This window comes from Porites lutea, chromosome 4 (assembly GCF_958299795.1).
Source record: "Porites lutea chromosome 4, jaPorLute2.1, whole genome shotgun sequence".
NCBI classification, from domain to species: Eukaryota; Metazoa; Cnidaria; class Anthozoa; order Scleractinia; family Poritidae; genus Porites; species Porites lutea.
The window spans coordinates 42760651-42785105 of record NC_133204.1 but is presented as its reverse complement, the minus strand read 5'-3'; the positions used below and the strand labels follow the sequence as shown (position 1 = coordinate 42785105).

The window sequence follows — 24455 nt, the reverse complement described above, 5'->3', positions numbered from 1 at the left end:
GACTTAAGCAATACACTAAGATCTGAGGGAATTTTTGAATAAGGGCACCGCTGCTTTCATTTACCAGAGGTTTTTATAAAAAACAACAATACTGATTGATCTAGCTCAGAAAATTTTCTTCACTACAATGGCGTTAATAAATATTACCGAAATTTGATATTTGATTATTCAACAGGTTACGAAAGAAACTTTTATAGGTTTGGTAGGAAGTGGATCGACTCAAAGGACGTTCCATATGATTATGGCTCTATTATGCATTACAACAGAGCTTTCTTCTCTCGCTTCCCTGTAATGCTGGACACAATAATCCCTCTGAAAAGAAATGCGGAAATCGGTCAGCGGAAAGCCCTCAGCAGGTTTGATATCCTGCAAGCTAACCTACTATACCAGTGTGACGGTAAGAATTCGGTATCTTGAGTATAGCCATCGCCTGTAGTTTAGAGACCGGCTTTAGATTCTAAGACGTCGAGGAGGAGATTTTTAAATACTAAGTAGTGCACACGCGTGAACAGCGTCATTTTGGCAGTGAAACGCCATTTACTACTAGTTTTAAGGTGATGTTATATACATGCGGACGATTCGCAACGACGATTTTCAGCGCAAAACTGCGTAGCAATGCTGGGACAATGTTGCAGCCAGTCGAAACAATGTCGCAACAATGTTGTAATGCTGCTTTGCGCTAAAAATCGTCGTTGCGAATCGTCCCGTGTAACATCACGTTTAGCAAGAATGTCGGAAAGGTTATCAAATATTAGAAGAGCTATGCATTTGGCCTAAAATAAACCGTGCTAACTCTCCTGGTAACAAAAAGTACAGTTGACTCCCGATAACTCGAACCCTCGCTAACTCGAATCTCGCGCTAACTCGAATCAACTCGATTTCCCCATTCCTTCATACATTTACCATAATTTTACACCCGGTAACTCGAACCCGCGATAACTGCATGGAACCTCCCGCTAACTCGAAGTAATTTTAGTTTCCCCTCTGATCACGTCTATATAATCATGCCCTTGATAACTCCAACTATGTTTTGAGTGCTTAAAAAGTCGGGAAAAAACAGTGTACTGGCGTCCGAAACATTGAATTTGGAATTTCCCATTTACGTGTGTGGTAGGCATAATTATAGTTTACTCGTGGAGACTGACTACTGTTTGTTACAACAGTACAGCAGAAAAATAAGACTCAGTTTTTGTCAAGCAACCACTGCATGTTTACAGTTATTCCTTTCAGGTAGAAAAAAGCTTTCAGACGAAGAAATCCAAGAGCTTAAAGAAGAAAGTGAGAGCGATATCAATGATCAAGCTTCTGAAGGTGCGTTATGTAATCTTTTTAAGTTTCAAAGAATCTTAGAACCGAATGCTATTACAGTACTTGTTTACTTATGAAACATATGAAGAGTTAATTAATTACTGCAATTATTACTGCATTATATTCCAAAGTTTGAGGAGAGGGGACTGAAAGAAGCTAAGTATTCCATAGAGGAATCTCTGCAAGAAGCAAGGAAGAAAAATAACTTACAGGCCAAGTTCTAGAGATGGAATCTCACATACAGAATGGACGGGGGATTCTCGTGGTCTTGCATAGGGGTTTAAATTAATTGTACATTTTGGCCTCACTTAGAATATCCATACACATATCGTTTAGGGTTGTGCGTGAGGAAACATCCTCAAGCCTGATAAAATCGCTATGGCAAGAATGTTTGTTTGCCTGTCTTAGTAACATGTCTTTTAGGGGTAAAACAAACCCAGACCCTCGTGAACCACACCCAGACTGGTCACCCCTTGAGGGGTTTAATTGTTATTTTCCGACGAACACCCCCGGAGGGGATACTTCCTTATAAGAGGCTAATAGGGATGTGCTGCTGGATGGGGTCGCATTTTCACGACTGGATTGACTATAATAGGGTCGCTTTTTCAATAGAGTTACTAGAATGGGGTCGCACATTTTCGGATCTTTGGGGGTAAGACAGTTCTTCATATTTACGGTCAGCAAGCCTACCAGAATGTTTGTACTCTAGGTGAAAAGTAACGTGTTCTTCATTCAATTTTAAAAGGGGGTCAATTCATTAAAATAGAAGGTGACTAAGTTGAAATCGCGAAAATAACATATTTGACCAAAAGTGGGTAAGATGGGGTCTATAATTAGCCACAGAACAGACTATAATGGGGTAGGGGCACTGCTGAGAGGCCAGTGGCACATACCCAGCGAAAATTAAAGTAAGTACCCCCACCCTCCCCCCGGGCGAACACCCCTGTACCATTTGTATGAGACAGATGCTGACTATACTCATTGCTCTTAGTTCAATACTCTAGACTACATAAGTAAGAAAGAACTTACAATGACTTGTGCTTTTTTCCACTCTTCCACCAGTCTTCTGTGCTGATGTGTATGATAGCGATTCATGCAATTCAATAAAGAATCTGGGATATTGTCAAAAGTTTCCAAACAGCATGAGGACAACGTGCGGGATCACGTGCAACTTATGCGGTAATCACCTAACCTAATATCAGATCTTCAAATTTGTTTTGGTCTCATTGGGGAACATTAGACTGCCTTGAGTATTAACCTTAATAAACCGTGAAACTAGCTTGAAGTCAAGGATAACCTTCACATGCGAATGGTTTTAATGATATATGCTCCTTCTTTTGTCTTGAGTCCAAAGCTTCTGGCAAGAAAGCACCGCCTAGTTTACTGCCAGATTTTCGAAGGCAGTCTTTCTTTCGCTTTAAAGGAGCGCATTAGGTGAAATTTTACTACCCAGTTCTTTAATTTACCATTTTACATATTTTACATGCCCCTTGCTTTTTTGTGTTCTACTTGGATCTCACAAGTATCTACCATTTCCGCCAATTCAACACACCTTCTAGCGACCAAAAATTTCCCACGCTGTCCGATCACCTCTGGCAGAGGTGGTCATCATTACTTCATTAGAAAGCTTAAGCAAACAACAAAGGCGACGTCTACGAGAACGTTACTTTAAAGTAAAAAGTGAATTCAAGCTGCATTAAACTTTATCGCGCTTATTTCTTCTCGTTCGTCAAATGTTGGCGAAATCGTCTGGATCGGAGTTGAATTCTAAACGACTGTATCGAAGTCCAGGAAAAGAAAAACAAAGTCGCTCTCTTGTGTTCACGTCCTCTAGTATAGTTCAGGATATATAGTTTCACGCCGTAGTCGAGCAACGACGGAAACTGTACAAAAATGTGTGCTGCACGTGCAGAAGTTGTTGTTTTGCTTGTTTATCTAAACTATTGTCTTTTGCCGTTCTTGTTGCCGTCGCCGTCGTCGTTTCTTAAGCTCCCTATTTGTGTGTTCCACATCTTCCTTTTCACTTTCAAGTGAATTGTCGCCGGTCTTCTGACCCACTTGAAGGAACGAAATTCCACGTCACTCTGTCAGATTTTAGTGACAAAAAGGTTTCAAACTCCTGGGAAATTAACTGAATAGCCAGCTCTCAGCTTTTGTTATAGCACGTTCTCTTTATCTTAAAATCTAACCAATTTACCATCAAAAATGTTTTGAGCCCATAAAAATTGAGCTAAAAGGTTTACTTTATGTGCACTTTAATTAAAACGTTCGACAGAAACTTGAGATTAGTTAAACTTAATAATATCTTGACATTCTCTAACCTTTCACTAATCACTAAAACGCTCCCCGGCTTTAACGCTTTAAGTATTGAACGAAGTGATTTAAGAGCATATGATTTACTGATTTTTGAAAAGGATATGTGATCTTGATCCTTACGTTTCTCTATAGTTGAAAAACTATCTCGAAACTATTGCAATACTGATAATTACAGTCTCTAATTTTGACCACAAGCCAATCTAATCCATTCCTCTCACGGATCATTTAAATATCAAGTGAATGATTCGTAAAATAATGAATGAAATTGCCTGACTGTATAGTCTACATAACACAAAAGTCTCATAGCACTTTCGATCAGTATTAACTTAATTGATTATCATAAAAAAGAAATTGGACCATCATTTTGCAGCATAATGCATGAAAATTGTTTCATTTATTCCATCTACTTATTTGACAAAAAGTAGTACGATCAATATGACATTATTTAACTTGTAGGAACCAATCGCCATCAACCTAGAGGGTTGAAACGGCAGGCAAAGCGGAAAAGTTTGGTGAACAAACTGAAGAGCACTCCGGCTTTCAACGGGGACACCGCTTTGAAAAGAACTTTATTACCTACGACGCACCGCTAAATGGGCTCAGATGTTTGATTCTGAGCGAGGTACATTTTGTGTCTTTTTACCAAAAAAGGTTAAACTGCATTTTAAGGCAGCAGATTTGCCTCGATTGAACTAACTTTACCCAGAATAACAGCGTGCTACGCTAACCACACGTTAACCAACTATTAAATCCAAACCGCAAAGTAACCATTAATAACCCCTAGTGTACTTAGAGAGGAACTCACTATAGTGCAAATTTAAAAAAAATTAATAATTCGATAATCATGCGCAATAGGCGAATAACATAAAGAAACTGAAATCAATGATTAAATGACATAATATGAATATCAAAATTTCGCTTCAAAACTATAGCTAACTAAATGGTTTTGCACAAATTCAATATTAATTTTGGTTTTATAAATGGGCCCATGCAACCAGCCCAATATTTATTGTTGTTTTAATCAATTTCTATATTTATTTGTGAGCATTTGGATATTGTGGGAAAGAGCGAATCAATAAGAACTCCTATATCAAATTTATTTGTCAAGGATTTTAAAAGCAGCATTCTCTTGCGGCAGATAACAGTGTTAAAATAAGGTGTGGCTCTGTTAAAACTCTTTTGGGTCTAAGGAGTGTTCCAGGGCGGGTTAATAACACCTTTCGCTCTACCAGCCTACTACCCTGCGAGCAGAGGCCCTTCGATCTTCCTATCTAGGAAGATCGAAGGGCCTCTGCTCGCAGGGTACCACCCTAAAGCTCAGTAGGGTTGAAAATTTCGTCTAACATTGACGATATAACAGGTATGGAATGAGGCAAACATTTAACCTAGGGATTCAGACGAACAGGCATGAAACTGCTCAATACGTTGTCGTAAACATATATGATCTGCGATGAATGCAACCGACAAAACAGAGTAACGTACAAGTCTAATATAATTCTCAATGAGCCTCTTGAATAATAAACTGGATGTCGCGATCCGATACATTTTTAGTCTCCACATGTACAAAGCAAAAAAAAAAAAAAATCAATAAACGTCTTAACAATCAATCTCATTTCTTTTTTCATAGCAATGAGTGGTCGAAAGAAGGATTCGCTGAAGAAGGAGTAGCCGGAGCGGATCATCTGTCACTTTGAGTCACCATTCGTACACTTTTTCTGAATAAATCATTTTTAGTTTTTTCTCTTCATCTTACAACTAGAAAAATATTTTAGTGTCCAGAAGTGTTATCACCATAAGAAAAGATATTCCTGACACCCTGTCACTTGAAAGGGATAGTCAGATAAATTAAATTCCTAGTTAAGATTTTGAGTTGGATCTTTGAATTGGGTTATGCAAGTCTTTTCATGCTAACTTCCAAAAATAAATGTAACTGTCAAAAAAAAAAAACCTTCAATGGACTATTTGTTATTTTTTCCTCTGCAAAAATAAATTGAAGAATTCTTTTATCAGGCTTCTTCCCTGCTCCATCTTCTCAGTAAGCCTTATAAAAGAGCGATCTTAACTCGAAATTCGGACTTGATTATTCAACCTGAAAATCCAGGTAGAAAATCCAACTGGAAATCCTAACTCGGTGAGTAGGTGGATCTCGAAATGACAAAATTAATAGCGACCATTAGTTAATAGAATGAATTATCCTCGTAGCTCATAATGACTGAAAACTTGCTGTAGTGATAAAAAATGGCATGTTGCATTTTATTAGGTTTTCTTTGTATCGGAGTAGGAATATTAGCAATTATTGAATGAGACTGAGAAGGATTTGAGGAATTATGCAGATCGAGGAGGATGTTATCCACCGAGGCTGAAGGCTGAGATGTGTAATATCTTCTGAACTAAATAATTGTTTTTAATTATTATTCGTCCAAAATATTTCTAAGTTCTCAAAATGCTTACCTCCTCGTAGACCGGCTTTCTTCAAAACTTTGGCCTATTTCTCCGCTCGGTTTCAGAAAGTAAACAGATGTTTAATTTTGCAGATAAGCCTCAAAAGGTAGATAACATCCATCGAGCAACATGTATTGCGTATTCTTGCATTTCAGCCATCCATTTTAAGTCAGAAGTTAAGCTATTTAATCTTCGAATAGCCGTGACCGCCCTTCTTTAGTTCACTTTTGCCTAGGTAGCCTCGTTTCCAATCAGATGTACCATCGAATCGATGGTGTATTGCTTGTATATTTCAAATATGGTAAGCGCCCGCTGGTTATGGAAAATTGGTAGGGGCACTGAAGCCAATCAAAACGGCAAAATATTTTGAATGAATAATAAAAAACATTAGAGTAGAATCGAGGCATAACCTCTTGTCAGTGTTTTTGTCATGCATTTACCAGCTCCCTCTTCCCAAATCGAGGATAGAGGGCCTCGGTAACGTGGGTAATTTCAGTACAACTCTTGGAAAAATGCTGCTACCAAGTATTTTAATTTTATTCATTTGTTTTGGAATTTGCGGTGGTTAATTTAAAAGCTGTGCTCCTTTAATCACCGCCCTCTTTTTGTCAGGACTGTTCTACAGTGTTCTATCTTGGACTTTCTTCTTTTAATATCTTATTTCTTAATTAGATTCTCTTTAAATGTAACATCATAAAATGTGAATAAATAAGTAGCCTGAACTTAACTGGCTGGGGCTGAAATCTAAGAGTTTAAGGAACAGTGGTGACTGACTTTAGTTTCTGTGTACTCTTGTATCAAATAATCAGAAGTGCAAGGGACAGGTCCCGATGGCAAATTGGGTACCCTTACCAAACGTCTCACTGTCTGAATAACAAGTCAAAGATCAGAAATTCCCGTGACACGTGACCACCCAGATCTATGTAGTGCTTCTGATTGGATAACTGAAGCAAATTTTCAACCATTCAGAAGCACCGCCTAGATCCAGGTAGTAATCGTCATCAGTACGTCACGAAATGTTAGCTCTTTTCTCATGTTTCTCACTTTCTTGATACAAGAAACAAAGTTTTATTATGATAACACTTTCTTACAACTGAAAAGCAAAATTAAATTTATTTAGTTAAGTCGAGAAAGAGGTGTAGTTGTGTAGGTATGACCGAAGTTCAAAATCCACGTTTGAAGAAATTTAGACAAGAATTTTTTTTTTGAAACCCACTGAGTATTGTATATTTAAGTTTAATTATTATCCGTAGCAGGGACTAGTGAAGATAACACTAATAAAATTGGTATTGTTGCAAATTGCATGGAAGCTCAAGAATTACAGAAAAGCGTAGAGCGGAGGAAATTTAAACTGAGGTTTGCTCTTGAATAACAGTCCAGACTTTTAGCTCCTTTTTGTTCAGTGTTTTGTTTTGTTTTTTCGGATTATTTGATACTTCTATTTATTCATTGTGCACAATAAAAAGGAAGGGAGGAATCGGGATATGGAAGCTTGTTAACTATTGATGACTGTGGTTTTAACCTGCCCCTCAGCTTCTTGGATTAAAAGCAAACGGGTCAAGTCGGTCAAGTTAGGCCTTAAGTTATACTGTATTACACTTTGTTTTCAGTTCCGAGCTTTCTCCGACCCACGAGCATCAGGTTTGGGTGGCACAAATACTTGGTAATTGGGACAAAAACAATCGATTTATGTATAAGTGAGACGGGACTGTCAGGCATAGGGTTAACCAAGGGCGGATTTAGGGGTGGGCCGAGGGGGCCGCGGCCACTCCTTTTTCTTTGAAATTTTGTATTATTTTTTTGGAACTCTCAGAAAAATAAAAAGTATCTATATAGTTGGCAAGTGGGCAAGTGTCTCTGTCACCCCTTTCTGAATTTTATGGATTCGCCCCTGCTGACAGTTGCCAAACTAACGTTTCCACAACCTGTGCCTGAGTAGTCAACGTCAGAGTCCAAAAAGTCCTGTATGATTGGTCAATCTTTTCGCGATGTTGAATGGTCTTTTGTCAAAATTAAGCCTTGGTTTTATTGGCTATGTAGCCCTAACGTGAGTGGTACGTTTCGACGCGTCTTTGTTATTGTAATGGTGGTCATTGTATCATATCTAATTGCTATTTCTTTTTGTTCAGTCTGTTATTCTTAGTTTTGCTTGAGTTTGTCGATAAGTCGTTTGTAAGGTGCCATTAACGGCTGGTTGCGATTTTGCGACCTGTGTTCCAAGGTTAGCTGCTGGTTATCAAGCCAGCTTGTTCTATAGTGAGTTGATGGAAAGGTTATGATTTGAAGCCTACGGAATGCATTTAGCTCAGTATGCTGATAATGCCGGGCGAAAAGAAACGACAATAAACGACGAGTATAACTGCTGGTTGCGATTTTGCGACCTGTGTTCCAAGGTTAGCTGCTGGTTATCAAGCCAGCTTGTTCCATAGTGAGTTGATGGAAAGGTTATGATTTGAAGCCTACGGAATGCATTTAGCTCAGTATGCTGATAATGCCGGGCGAAAAGAAACGACAATAAACGACGAGTATAATCCTATGGTAAAAACAAACGATAAAAAGGTGGATGATTATCACTAAAACAAAAGTATGCCGAACTCTATGCCTTTCTCTAGGGAATAGAGTTTGGCTACAAAAGCTTACAATAATCAAATGTAAAATGCTTTAAACAATCGCAAGTTGACGACAGGATCTAGAGTAAGGCTTATAGTTTACAGCGTTTAACAACAGGTAAGTTGACAGTATAGCGGCCCCCGGAGACATAACAAACTAAACAGTTCAATTATTAAATGCCGGTATGAGGTATGCCGCTTGCACGCTTTACAGTTATGATTATCAATTCGCCACGAGCAAATAACCAATTAGAAATGCGACTTAACTTTTCCAAGATCGCAACGATATACAAATGCTACACTCATTTATCACGGTTCACAGCAAATGATTTTCACCATAATTTTCTATTCAAAAAATCGATTAATGGTAATATAAAAGTTCTGGGTCCCACGATTTGAAGTTAGATGTGGTCACGATCGACCACGCGCATTCGCATAAAAGAATAAATCATCAATTGATATGCAACTAAAAGAAATCGAACGCGTTCAGGACGCCCCGTATTCCCTGGCGCATGCTGACATGATTGTAACGGACGTTCTTTTTTTATTATTGGTTACTACGGATACTCGAACGACTCTACCTCTTCAATAGATCTGAGTAGTTGTATTAATTTTCTTTTATCCTACTGAGTTACACAAAAGATTATAACTAAGAAGACTGGAAGGTAACTATTATAAGTGACTGTTCCTCGCGATTAAATTCTAGGCGGTACCAAACAGCAGTTTACTTTTGAGGCTACTCGTTTGGCGGCAAACAAATACCCTCTGGCTCTTTAGTAAGCGGGGAGGAGGGTGTCTTTTTGGCCCTTAAAAACTTTAAAGTTGAACATTCAAAACCTTTCAAGTTATGACCGTCAAATTTAGCTTAGGCGTTCGTCAACATTGACGTTACCATGGCAACCGTGGTTTTATAGCCTTTTTTGCAAAATTAGCATTTTTTCTTGGTTTCTTGTCTAAATTATCATGCATTTTAAACTTTATCTAGCATTCGTTGATCAATTTCGTTTACAAAACGATTGTTCATGCAACCCAAGCTTTTTAGATACTAATTTAAGAAAAGCGTGAATTTGAAATGGCCTTATGTCAGGTCAATCTCCCGCGTCCCCAGTGCTTTTCACCTTTTGAGCATCAGGTTTAATTTTTTCTTCGACCGAGTCTGGGTCGGTGGAGACAGAGCGAATTGTGAGTAAGTCCGCAATACGTACACGGGGCTAGTTGAGGTTTGATAGTGCAGGAGACTAGAGATATTCTTTCTTGTTAAAAGATAGTGTTAACCAAGGAAAGAATACGTTAGCGGTACGGCTGCTTTGTGAAGCTGCGATATACCGACGTATTTCTAGTATATAGCATAATCATTTGCTAGCTGAATTGGCACACAAAAACAAAGATGGCGGCGGGTTAGGTCATGCAGTATTTACTAAGACATTCACATACCGGTCATATTGTATTACTGGCACTGATATCTGAAGACAAGCTAGCTCTAACAGACAAGGGAGGATCCTATCAAGGGAGGTATAACGGAGAGATTTCTGCTTATTTAGTAAAACCAGTCTATATTCAGTTATATATTAGTGAAAGGATACATGGAGGATACCTTTGGAAAAAAAGCTCTTGAAACCCACAACAAGTTCCGTGCTGCCCACCAAGCGCCCGCTCTCAAGTGGTCCAGCGCCCTTGCTCGTGACGCCGAAGTCTGGGCCAAACAAATAGCACGAGTTGGTCGCCTTCGCCACGACAACACGAGCGACGGCGAAAATGTGTTCATGGTTTTTGGACGAGAAATTGACGGAAGTGATGCCGTGAACAGTTGGTATAGCGAAGTAAAGGATTATGACTTCAATAAGCTTGGTTACCAGCCAAAAACAGGCCACTTTACTCAAGTTGTCTGGAAAGGTAGTGAGGAACTGGGAATAGGCAAGGCCAAGAGTGCTGATGGGAAGATGTTCGTGGTGGGTCGTTATCGACCAGCAGGAAATAACCTGCGAGCCTTTCAAGAAAATGTTTTCCCATCAAAGGTGCGTACTGAGGTGGACATGACATTTTTGGCTTTTCCTGCTTGTGGTTTAAAACTACTCTGTTATAATACTAGCATCTTTCGAATTTATCATTCAACTGTTACTAGTGTCATTGTTTCAAGTGGTTTAATAAACCACTTCGAAAAAGGTTGAAATACAGAAACGTCGTATGATTCTTACTGAACCACTTGAACTATACGTGCGCTCGGTGTCTGTACAACCAATACTTCTTTAATCGTCTTAGAAACAAAGCAAATTCAATTAACGTCTTAAAGACAACATGACCCTATTTGATTTTATTTTTACAGTAATGAGTTGAATCGTCCCAAGAAGGATTCGCTGAAGAAGGAGTGATAAGTTGACTCATTTATTTCCTAACGCCACCCGTCCGAAAAATGCACGTTTCCTTCATTCTTTTGTTCTTTTCTTTATTTGCGCAACTGTGTTGGCGCTCTATTGTCTATAAAAAATTAAATGATACTATTTTTGTCATAAGAATGTAGCCAGCAAGAGATACTTGAAACAAATAAAAGTGGTATTGTCGCGAAGTGCTAGCAGTAGAAGTGAAACTGGTTGAGTTGAGTATATAAGAAATGTGTAAGTAAACTCTGTGACGGTCCAGGACAACAAGTTTTTGCAAATATTTGGAACTTTCCATTCATCTTTGTGCATGACAAATAACATGAAGGAAGAAAATTGGCGAATTGAAAATCGCGATTACTAGCCGCTGTTGATGTTTGGACTAAAGTAAAGCAATGTTGATGGAAAGTTTAGCCCGCAATCACCACAGAAATACAAGCTGAACCAAGCAAAATCGTTGCCACGTCGCTCGCAGGCTACTTGCACCGCTTGCAGTTGGTTGCTCGCGGAAGGCTCTGACAAAACTCGTGCGGTTACACAGCCGTTACATCTTTCACTCTCCCGTAAACTGCGTTAGCGGATCGTTACTAAACCGGGGAAGAGGCCGGGAGCGGGTAACTAGTACGTACGTACGGGGAACGGGAAAATGAAAAAATGGAACACAACTGAGAATTGGAAATGAGGTTACTGGTAGAGCAACAAGTTAAAGGGGCACCCAACAATGGTTTCCTCCTAAATACATTGAAAATACTTTTTAGGCTATCCAGAGTACTTTTAGATATCTAGAAATACTTTCTAAGCAGAGCTATAAACTGATTTGTATCTGTTCGGTCATCCTAGGGGAACTTGAGTCTTTTCGAAATTACAAGGGCTTGAGTATTATTTTTTCAAAAATTTTGGATGAAGTTTGACGTATTACGAAAGTGAGACATTTTCTGATTCCTCTCGCCATCTTATTTTTGAATCCGAAAACTTTAGGTTCCCTTTTTTCCTACGAAAAATAACCTAACTTAAGAAGTAAAATGTGAATATTAAACTTCAGGAAATTGTAGGGAATATATTTATAAAGATAGGAAATTCTAGGCAATATTTGCGTCTCCGAACAGATATTTTACAGGGAAAACAGTCGTTGGGTGTCCCTGAAGTTATTACGTTTTGTTCCCATATTTCACTTTCCTGTTTGGTAACATCCACGTTACTTGACGATTGGGTTACACAAAAATTATTAACTCATCACGAGCAAATAATCGTTAAAAATGTGACCTAACTGTTTCGCGAAAAGATGTCAACAATATACTAACACTGTCTGCCTAAAAGGCTTCCGCGCAGCTAAATCTGTTTCCCAGAAAACATAACTGGATAAAAACATCCTTACTGTAAAATAAAGGTGTTATGGCCCCATGGGATGTGCATCAGACGTGTGTTATGCGATATGGAACGACCACGCGCATTCGCATAAAAGAATAAATTATCATTACAACTGATATGCAAATAAAAGAAATCGAACGCGTTAAACAAAATTATTAACACAATCACCAGGCGACTGGCTTGCACATTCTTTTGTTTCAGCTTAAGCCTTAATCTTCATTTATTGCATATTCGCACGATTCTGCCTCTCGCGCATTGCTTTCATCTAACTATAAAGTCAAAACTGTAACTGCGACAAGGTATTTAGAAGACGAGAAGGTAAGTAATTTAAATCATAACAGTCGAGCTCCAAGTGAACTCTTGAGCTGCGAGCGACAGACACATATATAACACACTACTTTTCAGGCCATTCGATCGCCAAACAATTTAGCTTTGGTTCTTTAGTGAAAATTGCAGAGTGACTTAAGACTTTGCTATTGGGAATGACTTAATGATAAGTCTTTAGATAGGAAGAGAAGGAATATATTTATTAATATATCTGTTTTTGGGACACACATATTAATTTCTAACAAAACATACCTTCGAAGTCTTGCAAATACTGTACTCCATATTCAAATATTCCAGGAACAAAGCCAAATTCAGGTTACATAATACTTTAAAGCTGTTGGTCTGGTGCTCTAGTGTGGTACGTGTACGTGTACCACTGGGTTTAATTTTTCCTCGATCACGCTGTCAGTCGACAAGAGAGCTCGTCACCTTTGCACATTAAAACGTAGGTCTGCAATGCGTATATGTTGGTAGTGCTCAAAAAGTCTGCAAATATACACCCCGCCTCGGAACGTTTTCGAGAGATCGAGAATAGCTATGCAACTGATTAAAATAAAATTTTAGCTTAGCAAGTTGTAAATCGAACTTGCTTTTTTAACTGATAACGAGACAAAGGCCTAGCTTTTTCTTGCCTCCTGCTTGTTCAAAGAGCTCTAAGTAACGATTTGTTTACAAATATATTGTGGTTTTGTTCGTTGTATAAAACCTTACATTAGGAGAAAGAGAAATGGATGTATTTTCAAAGACTGCTCTTGAGGCTCACAACAAACGACGTTCGGCGCACAACGTGGCGGCGCTAAGTTGGTCAAATGATCTTGCAAGGAGTGCTCAAGTGTGGGCAAATAAACTAGCCGAGGAGGGAAAACTCAAACACGAGCAGCTGAAAGGTGTTGGCGAGAATGTGTTTATGTCATCTCAGGGTTTTGATACGGCAGCAGAAGAGGCCACAAAATCTTGGTATTCAGAGGTACAGTGAAGTCAATCGATGCTTTGGCATTGGCGGCTCCAGGGGAGGGTCTCCCCCTTATTTTTAGACCAAACTGAGGACCGGAGGGCTGAAAAAAATTTTTTGGAGACCGCCTGCCCCCCTTATCTCAGGGTCTGGATGACCGTCCCCCCCCACCTTAACCCCCTCATCTGAAGGTCTGGTTCCATCACTGCTTTGCTGCTGTTGCCGACTTTAATAAGGGACCGGTCATTATTTATCACCTGGGGGGGGTCGGAGGATTTTGGGGGGGATCACTTGATTTTTAGGAGAACAGAGGGGTGGATCAGTCGTAACTGAGAGCCCAAAAGGGGGGATCACTGAAAATTTTGGAAGGATTCAGAGGGGGGACCACTCAAATCTGCTTGAACAATGCCAGTTTGAAAGCATACAACATAAATGTGCCCATTCTGCTGAGAGATGATTGCATTTGCAATCTCAATTTGTTCTATTAACACAACTTTATTTAAAAAACGGAAGTCTGACACACTGGCGAATGTGTGCATTTCAATTTATATCGAGAAAGCTTTGTTTTAACGCTTTTATATTTTTCCTTTTATAACGTGCTCATGACTTAGCTAATCTTCATCTTTAAACATGACAGGTGAATTCTAAATTGTGAACTATATAAACTTCTGATAACTGAAACATTGTAAAAAGCGTGTTTGTTTAAACATAAACCATTTATCGCCTCTCCAGGAATGGGCGTCCTGTGTCAGCTCTATACTAAATTCGATTCAACTGCTTCATCTGCCTCATCTTGAGCCTCATCATCCCATTCAACAACTTCATTTGCCTCTTGAGCCTCGTCATCCGATTCAACAGCAACATTTAGTCCCCTTCGGCAGGTTGACCCTGGACTTTGTGCCCTTAAAATGGCCGCTACTTGCTCTAGATTTTTTGCTAGGGTCGTGCTAAAAATACCCTTTTCTAGTAGCCATAGCAAAGGGTCTAGATGCAAACGATCTGCTGATAGGGACTTGGCGGACTGCTATTTGGCACTCTAAAAAAAGTAACTTTGCAGTTTCAAGCACTGATTGCAGTTTCAAGCACTTTGCAGTTTTAAGCAAGATTGCTTGTATGTCAACTGAATTCAGATGTCTGGATCCAGACTAGAAAAAGACACGGATCAAGAGACACTTTTTAAAAAAGACTGCGCGATAACGGCTTTATTATGCTGTAAGTACATCATAGTTAGAAGTACTACCTGTATATGAACGTTTAAAACACTAAATATACAAGTCGAAAGGTGAATATGGGTACAAAGACATGGGGGGGGGATCACGAAAGTTATATATAGTTATGAGGGGGGATCACTTCAATAAAATAACATTTAAAGGGGGGATCGGCTAAATTTCATCGTGTTTAGCCCAAAATCCTCCGACCCCCCCCAGGCGATAAATAATGACCGGTCCCTAATCAACAGCGTTTTTGAGCGACGGACGTCAACCGGAAGTGGACTTTTTGCATCATTGGGGAGCGGTTTGGTTGAAACTCTCGGGTAAATCGTCTTTAAAAGAGAAAAGAAACTCAGCAATACAAATTTGTTAGCGTCAAGGCATATAAAAAGGGAGAAGGCCTCACTTCCGGTTGACGTGCGCCGCTCAAAAACGTCTTTGCTTAAGGTCCCTAATATGATGCGAGTAACAACTTCGAAAACCAAGAAGACGTCTAAACGAAATATATGATATAAAACTTCTCTGAAACGTGACCAAACAAATGCTAAAATAAATAAATTTACACGGCAGGAAAGCGTTCCCACACACTGCTAAAATAAAATACAGTCATTTGCATTAAATTGGAATAATCCGAAATACTTTTTGTCAACATCAAAATCGTCGTCATTGCCACCATCATAATTATTTTCCATCGCAGTTGTCCCTTTGGTAAACGGTCGCTGCCATTCTTAAGACGCTTAGAAAATTTTTGACTGGTTATTGAGAGTGTACCTTTTAAAACGAACGAAAATCGCAACCCAGGGTCGAACCTGGACCTCGAACCTGGCGGAGCGTTCGTATCCTAATCTCTCTCCTTTACCACAACGATCCTCCAAAATTCTGAAAAATTTAAGTACATAAACTAGCAAACTGTTTGTATTAAGTGATTCACAAATAACAGGTGACCCTAAAACTTTCCATAACTTTTGACGTAAATTCAACTTGGGCTTCAACGTCGTTCTTTCTAAAACTACTCAAAAACGTATTATTTGCCTTATTGTAACTTAATCCAGGGAATATATTGCATCTATCATGACTAAAGGCTTGGTAAGCATAGGTGGCATCGACCGTGGCAACGACTGTTTACGAAAGGGAAATAGGCTCGCCATTATAGTACCACTAATTTCAGGGGCACCCAACGAGAATATAGTTCAAAACCACTCAAAGTAGCATTGCTAAACGTATTTTAGTATTTAAACGGTACACGTAGGCATATTTTTGTCGCCTAAAAATTTTTCATCTGTTCGGATTTCCTAGCTGGAAGTCTAGGGATCCGAAAATTATAGGGATCAAAACTTACCTTTTCGAAAATTTCAGCCAGATAAAAGGCTCCCGAAAATTCTAGGTGACCTTTTTAGGGTAAAAATCCGTTAAAAATGGGCAATTATACCATGTTCGAAAATCCTAGGAGAGGCAGACAAGCAAGACATTTTATAAAAATGTTCTCAAATCATCTTCCGAACAAATATTTTCCGAAAATTGACGTTGGGTGCCACTGCCATTTCTGGTTTTTCTGCACATGTGTTCTCATACTGATATCCTCTAGCTGTTTGGCGGATACCATAATACGTTCCTGCTTTCGTACGATAGATACAACGGTATGATTTCAAGACAGGAGGCTATCAGTCAGGAACTGGTCACTTTACTCAGGTGGTGTGGAAGGACTCTGAGGAGCTGGGGATGGCAAGAGCCAAAAGTGCCGATGGAAGCGTGTTTGTTGTGGCCAGATACCGTCCAGCGGGAAATAACTTGAGCTCCTTTGATGGAAACGTCCTTCCAAAGGTGGGGGGTTAGTCGACATGAATTAGGTCCCGTTTATATGGAGAAAACTTGACCAGGGTTGAACAGTCACTCGCCTAGTAACCGAGCTATTGTAGCTACCTTGGGCGAGCCACTGAATATCCTTTTTACAAGAGAAACAAAAGGATGGCTCTGCTAGTGAGTGACCCGGATAATTTCTTCACATAAACACTTTGGCTCACCCAGCCGGGTCAACTCGGTCAAGACGAGACAATCAGAGAATGCGCGAGTGCTGTTGTCAAAGACATACAGTCGGTTGTTTAAACGAATTGGCTTGGTTTAAGAAATCTTTGGACCTCCCGATCTCTTCCGTGGTGGGCTATTTCAAGAAGATAAATGCTATTCTAGTCTACGCATTATTCATAAAACTGTTCACGGTGGATGATTCTTAGATAAAAGCACCGGGCAAACTTAAAATAGTTTAGAACGCGGTTTTGTTAAACACTGTCTGCCTAAACTCCATTTAAATAACCGGCCCATGTCTTGTGTGAACTTGTGGCTACCCTCCTGTTCTGTCAGCTGACTTACAGCTGTGTAATTTATTGCTGTACAAGTATCTTTACTTTCTTTTATTTTCCTCCTTTTTTTGTTAAACCAAACCAGATCTTCTCCGACGAAGAGAAACCACAAGGTTAGTTAGCTTTGATTTAAATGATCAGGTTTAAATAACATCCTATTGAAATGAAAAGTGGAATTTAAAGAGAATTTTGAATGATATTGACCGTGGTGGTAATGATAAAATTTACGTTATTTCCCCGACTTTTTTTCTCCCTTTGATTAAGAAAAAGCAAATATTCCTAAGGAAACCTTGTCCAGCGTGAAGGAAGACCAATCAAAGGATATAAAATCTATTCCTATTTCTTCTCTAGATGGTAAGTATGATAATCATGATTATTCTAATAATATGCGTTATAAATCGATCCAACTTTTAAGTAGTCTGCTACACAGCCGTTTTAAGTAGCAGACTAACTTTTAAATGCACTGGAGTCCTTAGTCACTGATTTTACTGGAAGGAGACAGTTAGGAACTTTGAAGTTTAAGCTCGTTTGAAGTATATATTAGTTTTTGACGACAGGATATTCCCAACTGGTCACCCAACCAGTTTCTAACCCCAACTAGCACGGCTCAACTTGACTGCAAAACCGAGTAATTAACGAGGGTTTGCGCGTCGTATTGTTACTTTCTCACTTCTTCATCTCGCTTGTTCCCCTGGGAATTTCTCAAACTTGCATTTTTCTCCTCGAGCGCTTAATTGCTCATTGGTATGATCTTGTCTTCAAATACAGTTTTATTTAGGAACTCGAGGTATAATTTTTACACAAGCATATTACTGTATTTCAGATGCTTTCATTGAGAAGGTGTTACAAGTGCACAACGAATTACGTTCCCTTCACAACGTGCCTCTTTTAAAATGGTCCTCTTTACTATCAAGAGAGGCGAAAGTTTGGGCTGAGAAGTTGTCGAAGAGTGGTGAACTGTGTCACGCAAGTAAAGAAGAAAGAAAATATAAGGGTGAAAACATCTGTCGCATGTCTAGCCACTACGATGCTGCTGATGCTGTAAGAGTATGGTATTCAGAGATTAAGAACTATAATTATGACTTACCAGGGTTTAGCCTTGAAACAGGTCATTTTAGCCAGATTGTGTGGAGAGATACCCGTGAAGTTGGGGTGGGAACGAGTATGAGTCCAGATGGGAGACTGACGTACATGGTAGCTAGATACAATCCTCCGGGAAATGTGCTAAAAAAGTTTCAAGAAAATGTTACTCCTCTTGGCTAGCTGAAACAAATTAAACGTGAACATGGAGGTGTTTTAGCCATTAACAGTAAACGTGTGTAGCGACCAGTCGGTTGATAAACCATGCCCGATTTATAAATAGCTGCTATAGACTTATCAGCAGGAGTTAAAATACAATAATGTGCAGTGATGATCCACTAAAACGTATTAAAATATACATTATGAAAAAGTAGTTTTCTTATTTAAGTGCATTGGGCTTGTATTGACTTTGGTAATGATACTAGACATACTCATCGGTAAGAAAAAAGCATTACGTTTTAAAAGCTAAAAGAAGTTAGTTTAAGTAATTAATAACTTACAGTCACCTCGGTGTTTGAAACTGGTCTTAGAGAAAGTATATTTATCGATGTTGATTTAGACCATGTCGAAATAAAGCTATTAGGCACACGCTAAATCTTTTTGTCTGATTTTCGTTTGTTTGTTTGCTGTTTGTTTTCCGTATAGATAAGTGATTTTGGATTTTTTTACATTTTGGGTATTCGCATTCGTAGGCGTTAACACATCGGTTAATCCTAGAACATTCATTCTCAAGAAAGAAGTCTCTAGACACGCGACCAACTGTTGGGTGTGGAGGACTTAATTCGGGGTCATTAATCTGCATGCGTTGGCAAAACAAAGCTGGTACTTAGAATGAATGTTCAGGATTCGCTAGGAATGCGTCAGGAGGTGAAAATCTCTTCCAGTGTATTGAGAACCTGGTAAGCAATTGTAGCCAAAGAGTTTTAATTCCACTCCTGCCATTCGGATGAGCCTATACGTTTAATATGGACTTAACTCCACGTACAGTGGCTAGAGATCGAGATTCGTACATTAGGGTGGAAAACAAGCCCGAACACCCTTCTGAAGTAAAAATGAAGAATCAGTTAGAAACCTACTTTAGCTACTAGCTAATACTGCCGCACAGTGTTCGAAATGTCAGATGCCGGGGAAGACGTTAAACTGTCGAAATTTCTAATAATCATCGTATTTCTCATTTGTATTACTTGTCGCACCTGTAATGTCCATCGTACCGCTTTGTAATACCTATCGCAATTTGCGAGAAACGGAGTCTCACTTTCCATATCCTACTTTGTAATAAAACTGAATTATTGATCAACATGTCTTCCGTCATAAATTTGTCTCATATGACTTAATCAAAGGCGATATACGAACCGCGAAGTCGATATTCAGGAGGATTGAATCCTATGTAACGGATCGAAGAAACTATAAATTTCAGAACTTAAACCTTCCCTAGCTTCAGCCTTTAGCCTACGTTTTGAGCTATTTTTGTTGAACAGGTGTTAAAATGAAGAAAAAAGTTGAAGAATTCCCTAGTAGACATGCCCACGTACACAATACTACTAAGGAAGGACAAGTTCAAATCTGGTGAAAATGTCATAAAGCAAAACTTTTTAACACAGTAGACGTCGTATGAGGCAAGAAGTTATGTCCAATAAAATACATTAAATATATCACTGAAATCACCTAAAAAAGTGGGTCAGACGAAGGGAACTTTGCCGGATTTCAAACTACGTGACTTATCAACTAAATTAGGAAGCATTACGACAGTCATGCATTACTTTATTAGAGCATAGTGGGACTGCACGCATGCGCAAGCCACTTGTACTATAACGAGGCTTCAGTGTAACAGAATTTCGTAAGTCGCACAACCAATTTTTATGGCATAAACTTCAGACTGGTTAAAATAGCGGAGATATATGGGTATGGATAGCATCATCCACGTTTTTGACAAGAGTTAGTTGAATCGCCTTCAAAAAGTTTATTATAAACTACGATAGAATTGCTACAAATTGCAACAGCAGCTAGTTTATTAAAAAGTGCAATGGAAAGTTGTTGCAAAATGCGACAACTTGTAACTGGGACACTGTTTATTAGAAATTTCGAGAGGTATTACAAAGTTAGATGATTATATAAAATCATCAAATCGTTACTATGTGCTTTTCTTATATATATATATATGTTGTAGTTAATTATTTGTCTCAGGTAATTTTTGTTTTTCTTTTGTTTTTGGGTATGGTTATGTATGCTAAAAAAGTGAAGTTGAAACAAAAGAAAAATAAGAATTACCTGAGATAAAAAATTAACAACAATACATATATACTTACTTGAAACTCTTATGAATATAAACCAACACGCACGACTTAATTTCATATGATCGACAAAAGTTTAATTTAAAATATTTAGAATGCAGAACCACTGTCGCTGCAAGAACAGTTTCCGGATGAAGGCAGTATACAGATCTCGTTGTGTTCTTCCGCGGTGAACGCCTACTCTCCGCAGACAACTTCCTCTACTAAATCATAGTTATTAGAGGAGACTGGTTATGAAAAGCGGCAAAAATCAATGATGAAAACAACAGTGCTGCAGTTTATGTTGGAAGCACCCTGAAAGTGCGCAATCCTTTGTTTTCTGTTGGCAAATTGTTACGGAATAAATTAATGCGACGTTTTTATTGGTCAATACAATCAAAATGATAGGAATTCTTTTGAATGTTGTGCACTTTCAGGTCCACAAAAACATATAACAAAGGAGTCTGACGGGTTTCATAACCATTCCACTCAATTAACTATGACTAAATGTGAAAATAAACTATAGGGGCAATCTATAGCTGTCAGTCATATAATATTACTCAGTTTCATTATTCAAATGAATAATTTCTCGTCCATATGTTCTGTTTTCTAGAACAAAGAACTCCATAATTTATAATTATTTATCTTTTTTACATATCACCCTGCAGGGTATAATAATTAGCTCAAGAGAATTTTCAGCGATAAAATAACTTCTTTGACAATTCAAATGATGTAATTGTTGGGTTATACTCTGATCGAGATTTTAAAAATATAACCTAACTTGAGTTGTGGCAGCTCCTCCCATTTCTTCTTCACAAAACCAACGCCTGGATAATGAATGTTGAACGATCTAGATCGAAAAGTAAAAACAAATGTTATTATATTATTTATGTCATTTATTAACGCGTGCCTGAGGCGATGAGTATGATTTTAATTTTAAATTTAATTCACAACACAGTCGCAACAGAATTCGCAATTGCCTTGCCTGAGTTTTGAATTCTGATCTTCGGTCCTCAGCCAGAAAACGAGGTAACTGTATCAACAAATTGAGCTTTTTATCTTGCATAGTTAATGTAAATATAACTTCGTGGGGTCACGTTTTATTTTCTCTTTATTTTTTCTCGAGGCTCAGTTTCATGCATAAAGAGATCGATACTCAAAAAGGTCAAAAAGTGTTTCGTATCTTATCGCCCTCTTATTTCGTTAAAGTGAGTCGGTCGATCGACCAGATGTAATAAGATCGCAACTATAGGCACCGGATCACGCTTCTAAAGCAAATGTTTAAACACCGGCGTAAACTGAGAAAACGGAGAAGGAGTACGTGCGTTCACTGATCCACATAAGTGAATCAGCATTACGGTACTGGTTTGAAGGGAAAAAATAAAAGCTAAGGTGAAATTAATTTTCATTGAACAAAAAATTGTAGTACGTTTGCTGCCATACGTTTGCTGTCCTCTCAGCTTAGTTTAATCAGTTTGTTAGTTTAACGTGGCGGAAATATAGACCTCTTTGTTTCCGACACGTTTCCGTGAGGTGGAAACGCGAGATACAAATCATCGTTGCATCTTTCACGTTTCCGTTGTGTTTCCTGAACGGAAACGCCAGTTTACGTTTCCGTCATGTTTCTGATTGTAGATTGCCGTTGGTTTTTGTTTCCGTTACGTTTCCGTCGACGGATTTACTGTGTGTTTGTTATGCTTAGATTGAACTGAAAAGGAGCAAAACTGAAAACGAGTGAGGGACTTTCTTCGCACAAAAGCTAGGCCAGCTACGTTGTGACAGGACCGTTTGCCATGGGCGAATGGCTCTGCTATGATCCATAACGCTCACTGGTATCCCACAACAGTTTTAGTTTTGCAATACAGCTTTTGCCTTCTCGGACAAGGTAACTTTTCGGGCCCGAAATCAAATATTCAAACCGCGAAAGAAAAAGAAAAAGAGCGCTGGTCCTGGCTAGAAAACTATTCCATTTTTTTTTCATTAACTGATAGTTTTATCATGTTGGATGCAAAACTATTGAAACCTCTATCTTGCATGTAAACAACAACGGCTTTGCGAGTGCGTTTATTATCGGGATTTTGAGAAACGGGCCCCTGGTGCTTAGTTAGTGCATTCCACATCGATGTTGATGCGTAACTAAATGAGTGTAAGCCAAGAGTGGTTGTTTTAACGCAGGGAACAACAAGTTTGCTCGATCGCTGCAGATCGTGTATTGGTATCAAGATGCAATTTAGTAATTCTGTCTTGAAGTCTAACAAAAGAGTGCGGGATAAAGGGGGAGGGAAATTGGCTTGTGGTTTAAGTTAGACTGCTTTCTGATAAGAGTTGCACTTTTTATTTTTTGTTGCGAATAAGAGTCCTCCATTTGCGGTCCGATAGGTCATATAAAGATTTTCTTAGTATACTGGTACTAGAAAAGCACCATCACACCTCTATAAAGTAATGACAATGACGCATAGTGTTTCAAAAGCAAACACGATTAACTATGCGTTCGATAGGGAGTCTTTTGTTCACGTCTGAGAAAATCGAGAGGTATAACCGAAGTTGGGAAAAAATGTTTTTATTGTAGGTGACTTCCGCTTAAGTTTAATCAAGTTCTGGCATGGCTTGTAGCCGACCCGCACCACCTTTTCCATTTCCACAGTAGCGTGTTTTTAATAAGAGGAATAATGTCTCATGACGTTTTGAACGTACCGGCGTGTTATCAGCTGATTTATTGATGATATTTTCTGAAGTCTTTCCATGTTGAGAGCCAAGTAAAACAGTTCTAACTTTGTGGAAAAAATTCCGTGGCGTCTGCCATTTTGCTGAACCAGACGTTCGTTGGCAATTGTCTCGAAAAAAAAGCATTTCCATTTTCAGATTTTACCAAATAGAGTTGTATTACAATAAAATTCTGTAATTGCAGAAGTAAAGAGGATATTTATTATAGATCAGAACGTCGGCAAGTTAAGTAAAACTGACAGTTTGTCGAGTCGGTCACAATTATAGTCAAATTCACAGCATTATCACTCTAGACTGATATAAATATGATCTGACTGTCCATATGCAAATTTGCAATTTCTTTTTATTGTCCTCTTGCTGAAAAAGGGCCAATTTATGTGGTATAGAAATGCATGATAATAAGTTTGAAACAAATTAGGACTGAAAATAAAATTTAAACCGAGGATTAAATTGAACCACAACATGTACACCCGGCTCCTTTAAAGAAAAAAACATCATGAACTAAGTAATCTGGGCGGATAGCAAATGGAAATGTCTGACATTGCTCATTAAATTTGAATGCTCAGCCATATCCCCTTGGCCCATATCCATGATTTGCTCAGTCAAAGACCTGTTACAGCTCAATTACTGACACGTGCGAGCCCACGGTGGTTGCAGGTTAGCTTCCAGGTTGGGGGGGGGGGGTGCTTGGACTATGCTCTGGGTAGAGGTGCTGCTGAAAGTTTCAAACCCTGACTCCTACAACAACATTAAACAAAAAAAATCAGACTTAAAGGGGCGATAAACCTCATCTTGTTTAGAAACAAGATCCTTGCTGCTACTAGTTTCACACCAAGTGTTCTGCATTGATAACCCTTCCTGATCAGAATCAGAATAGCATACTCTGTCGCGAAGTTGTAAAATAATGTCTAAATCTAGTATTCAGCAAAAATTGATTATTTCCGTTTTCGTGGACAGTGCAAGGCAATTTCAGAGCTTTCTTTACGTCAAACTTACTAATAGAATCATATACACACATTTAAAGCAATATCAGCGATATTCTGCCCCGCGGCAAGGCCTCTGTCTAGACCAATTATACGAAAGTGCATCCCCCGGGTTGCCTAGCCCGACGAATTG

At 38.8% G+C, this 24455-nt stretch overlaps 2 protein-coding genes and 1 pseudogene across 2 annotated transcripts in view; all 3 read left to right on the top strand.

The window, feature by feature from the left end:
• LOC140934722 (uncharacterized) overlaps nt 1-7264 on the top strand; it is a 30042-nt gene extending 22778 nt beyond the window's left edge. The window contains exons 13-17 of the mRNA XM_073384297.1: nt 176-397; nt 1231-1311; nt 2371-2487; nt 4081-4246; nt 5252-7264. Coding sequence (XP_073240398.1) covers nt 176-397; nt 1231-1311; nt 2371-2487; nt 4081-4217 — 557 coding nt within the window. The 3' untranslated portion in view covers nt 4218-4246; nt 5252-7264. The remainder of the gene's footprint in view (nt 1-175; nt 398-1230; nt 1312-2370; nt 2488-4080; nt 4247-5251) is intronic.
• A 2994-nt stretch (nt 7265-10258) lies between these two features.
• On the top strand, nt 10259-10843 carry LOC140934721 (Golgi-associated plant pathogenesis-related protein 1 pseudogene; annotated as a pseudogene).
• Nucleotides 10844-12596: 1753 nt separating this feature from the next.
• Nucleotides 12597-18752, top strand: LOC140934719 (uncharacterized). The gene is made up of 6 exons (XM_073384296.1): nt 12597-12736; nt 13462-13712; nt 16538-16729; nt 17351-17378; nt 17530-17619; nt 18089-18752. Exons 2-6 carry the CDS (start codon nt 13473-13475, stop codon nt 18526-18528), a joined length of 990 nt encoding a protein of 329 aa, XP_073240397.1. The 5' UTR covers nt 12597-12736; nt 13462-13472; the 3' UTR covers nt 18529-18752.
• The last annotated feature ends 5703 nt before the right edge of the window (nt 18753-24455 follow it).

What these genes read in the sequence shown, in the direction of transcription:
- LOC140934719 (XM_073384296.1), top strand. Translation starts at nt 13,473, where the DNA reads ATGGATGTATTTTCAAAGACTGCTCTTGAGGCTCACAACAAACGACGT. An exon ending in ATGGAAACGTCCTTCCAAAG is followed by an intron (nt 16,730 to 17,350) that starts GTGGGGGGTTAG and finishes AAACCAAACCAG; the next exon opens with ATCTTCTCCGACGAAGAGAA. An exon ending in CGACGAAGAGAAACCACAAG is followed by an intron (nt 17,379 to 17,529) that starts GTTAGTTAGCTT and finishes CCTTTGATTAAG; the next exon opens with AAAAAGCAAATATTCCTAAG.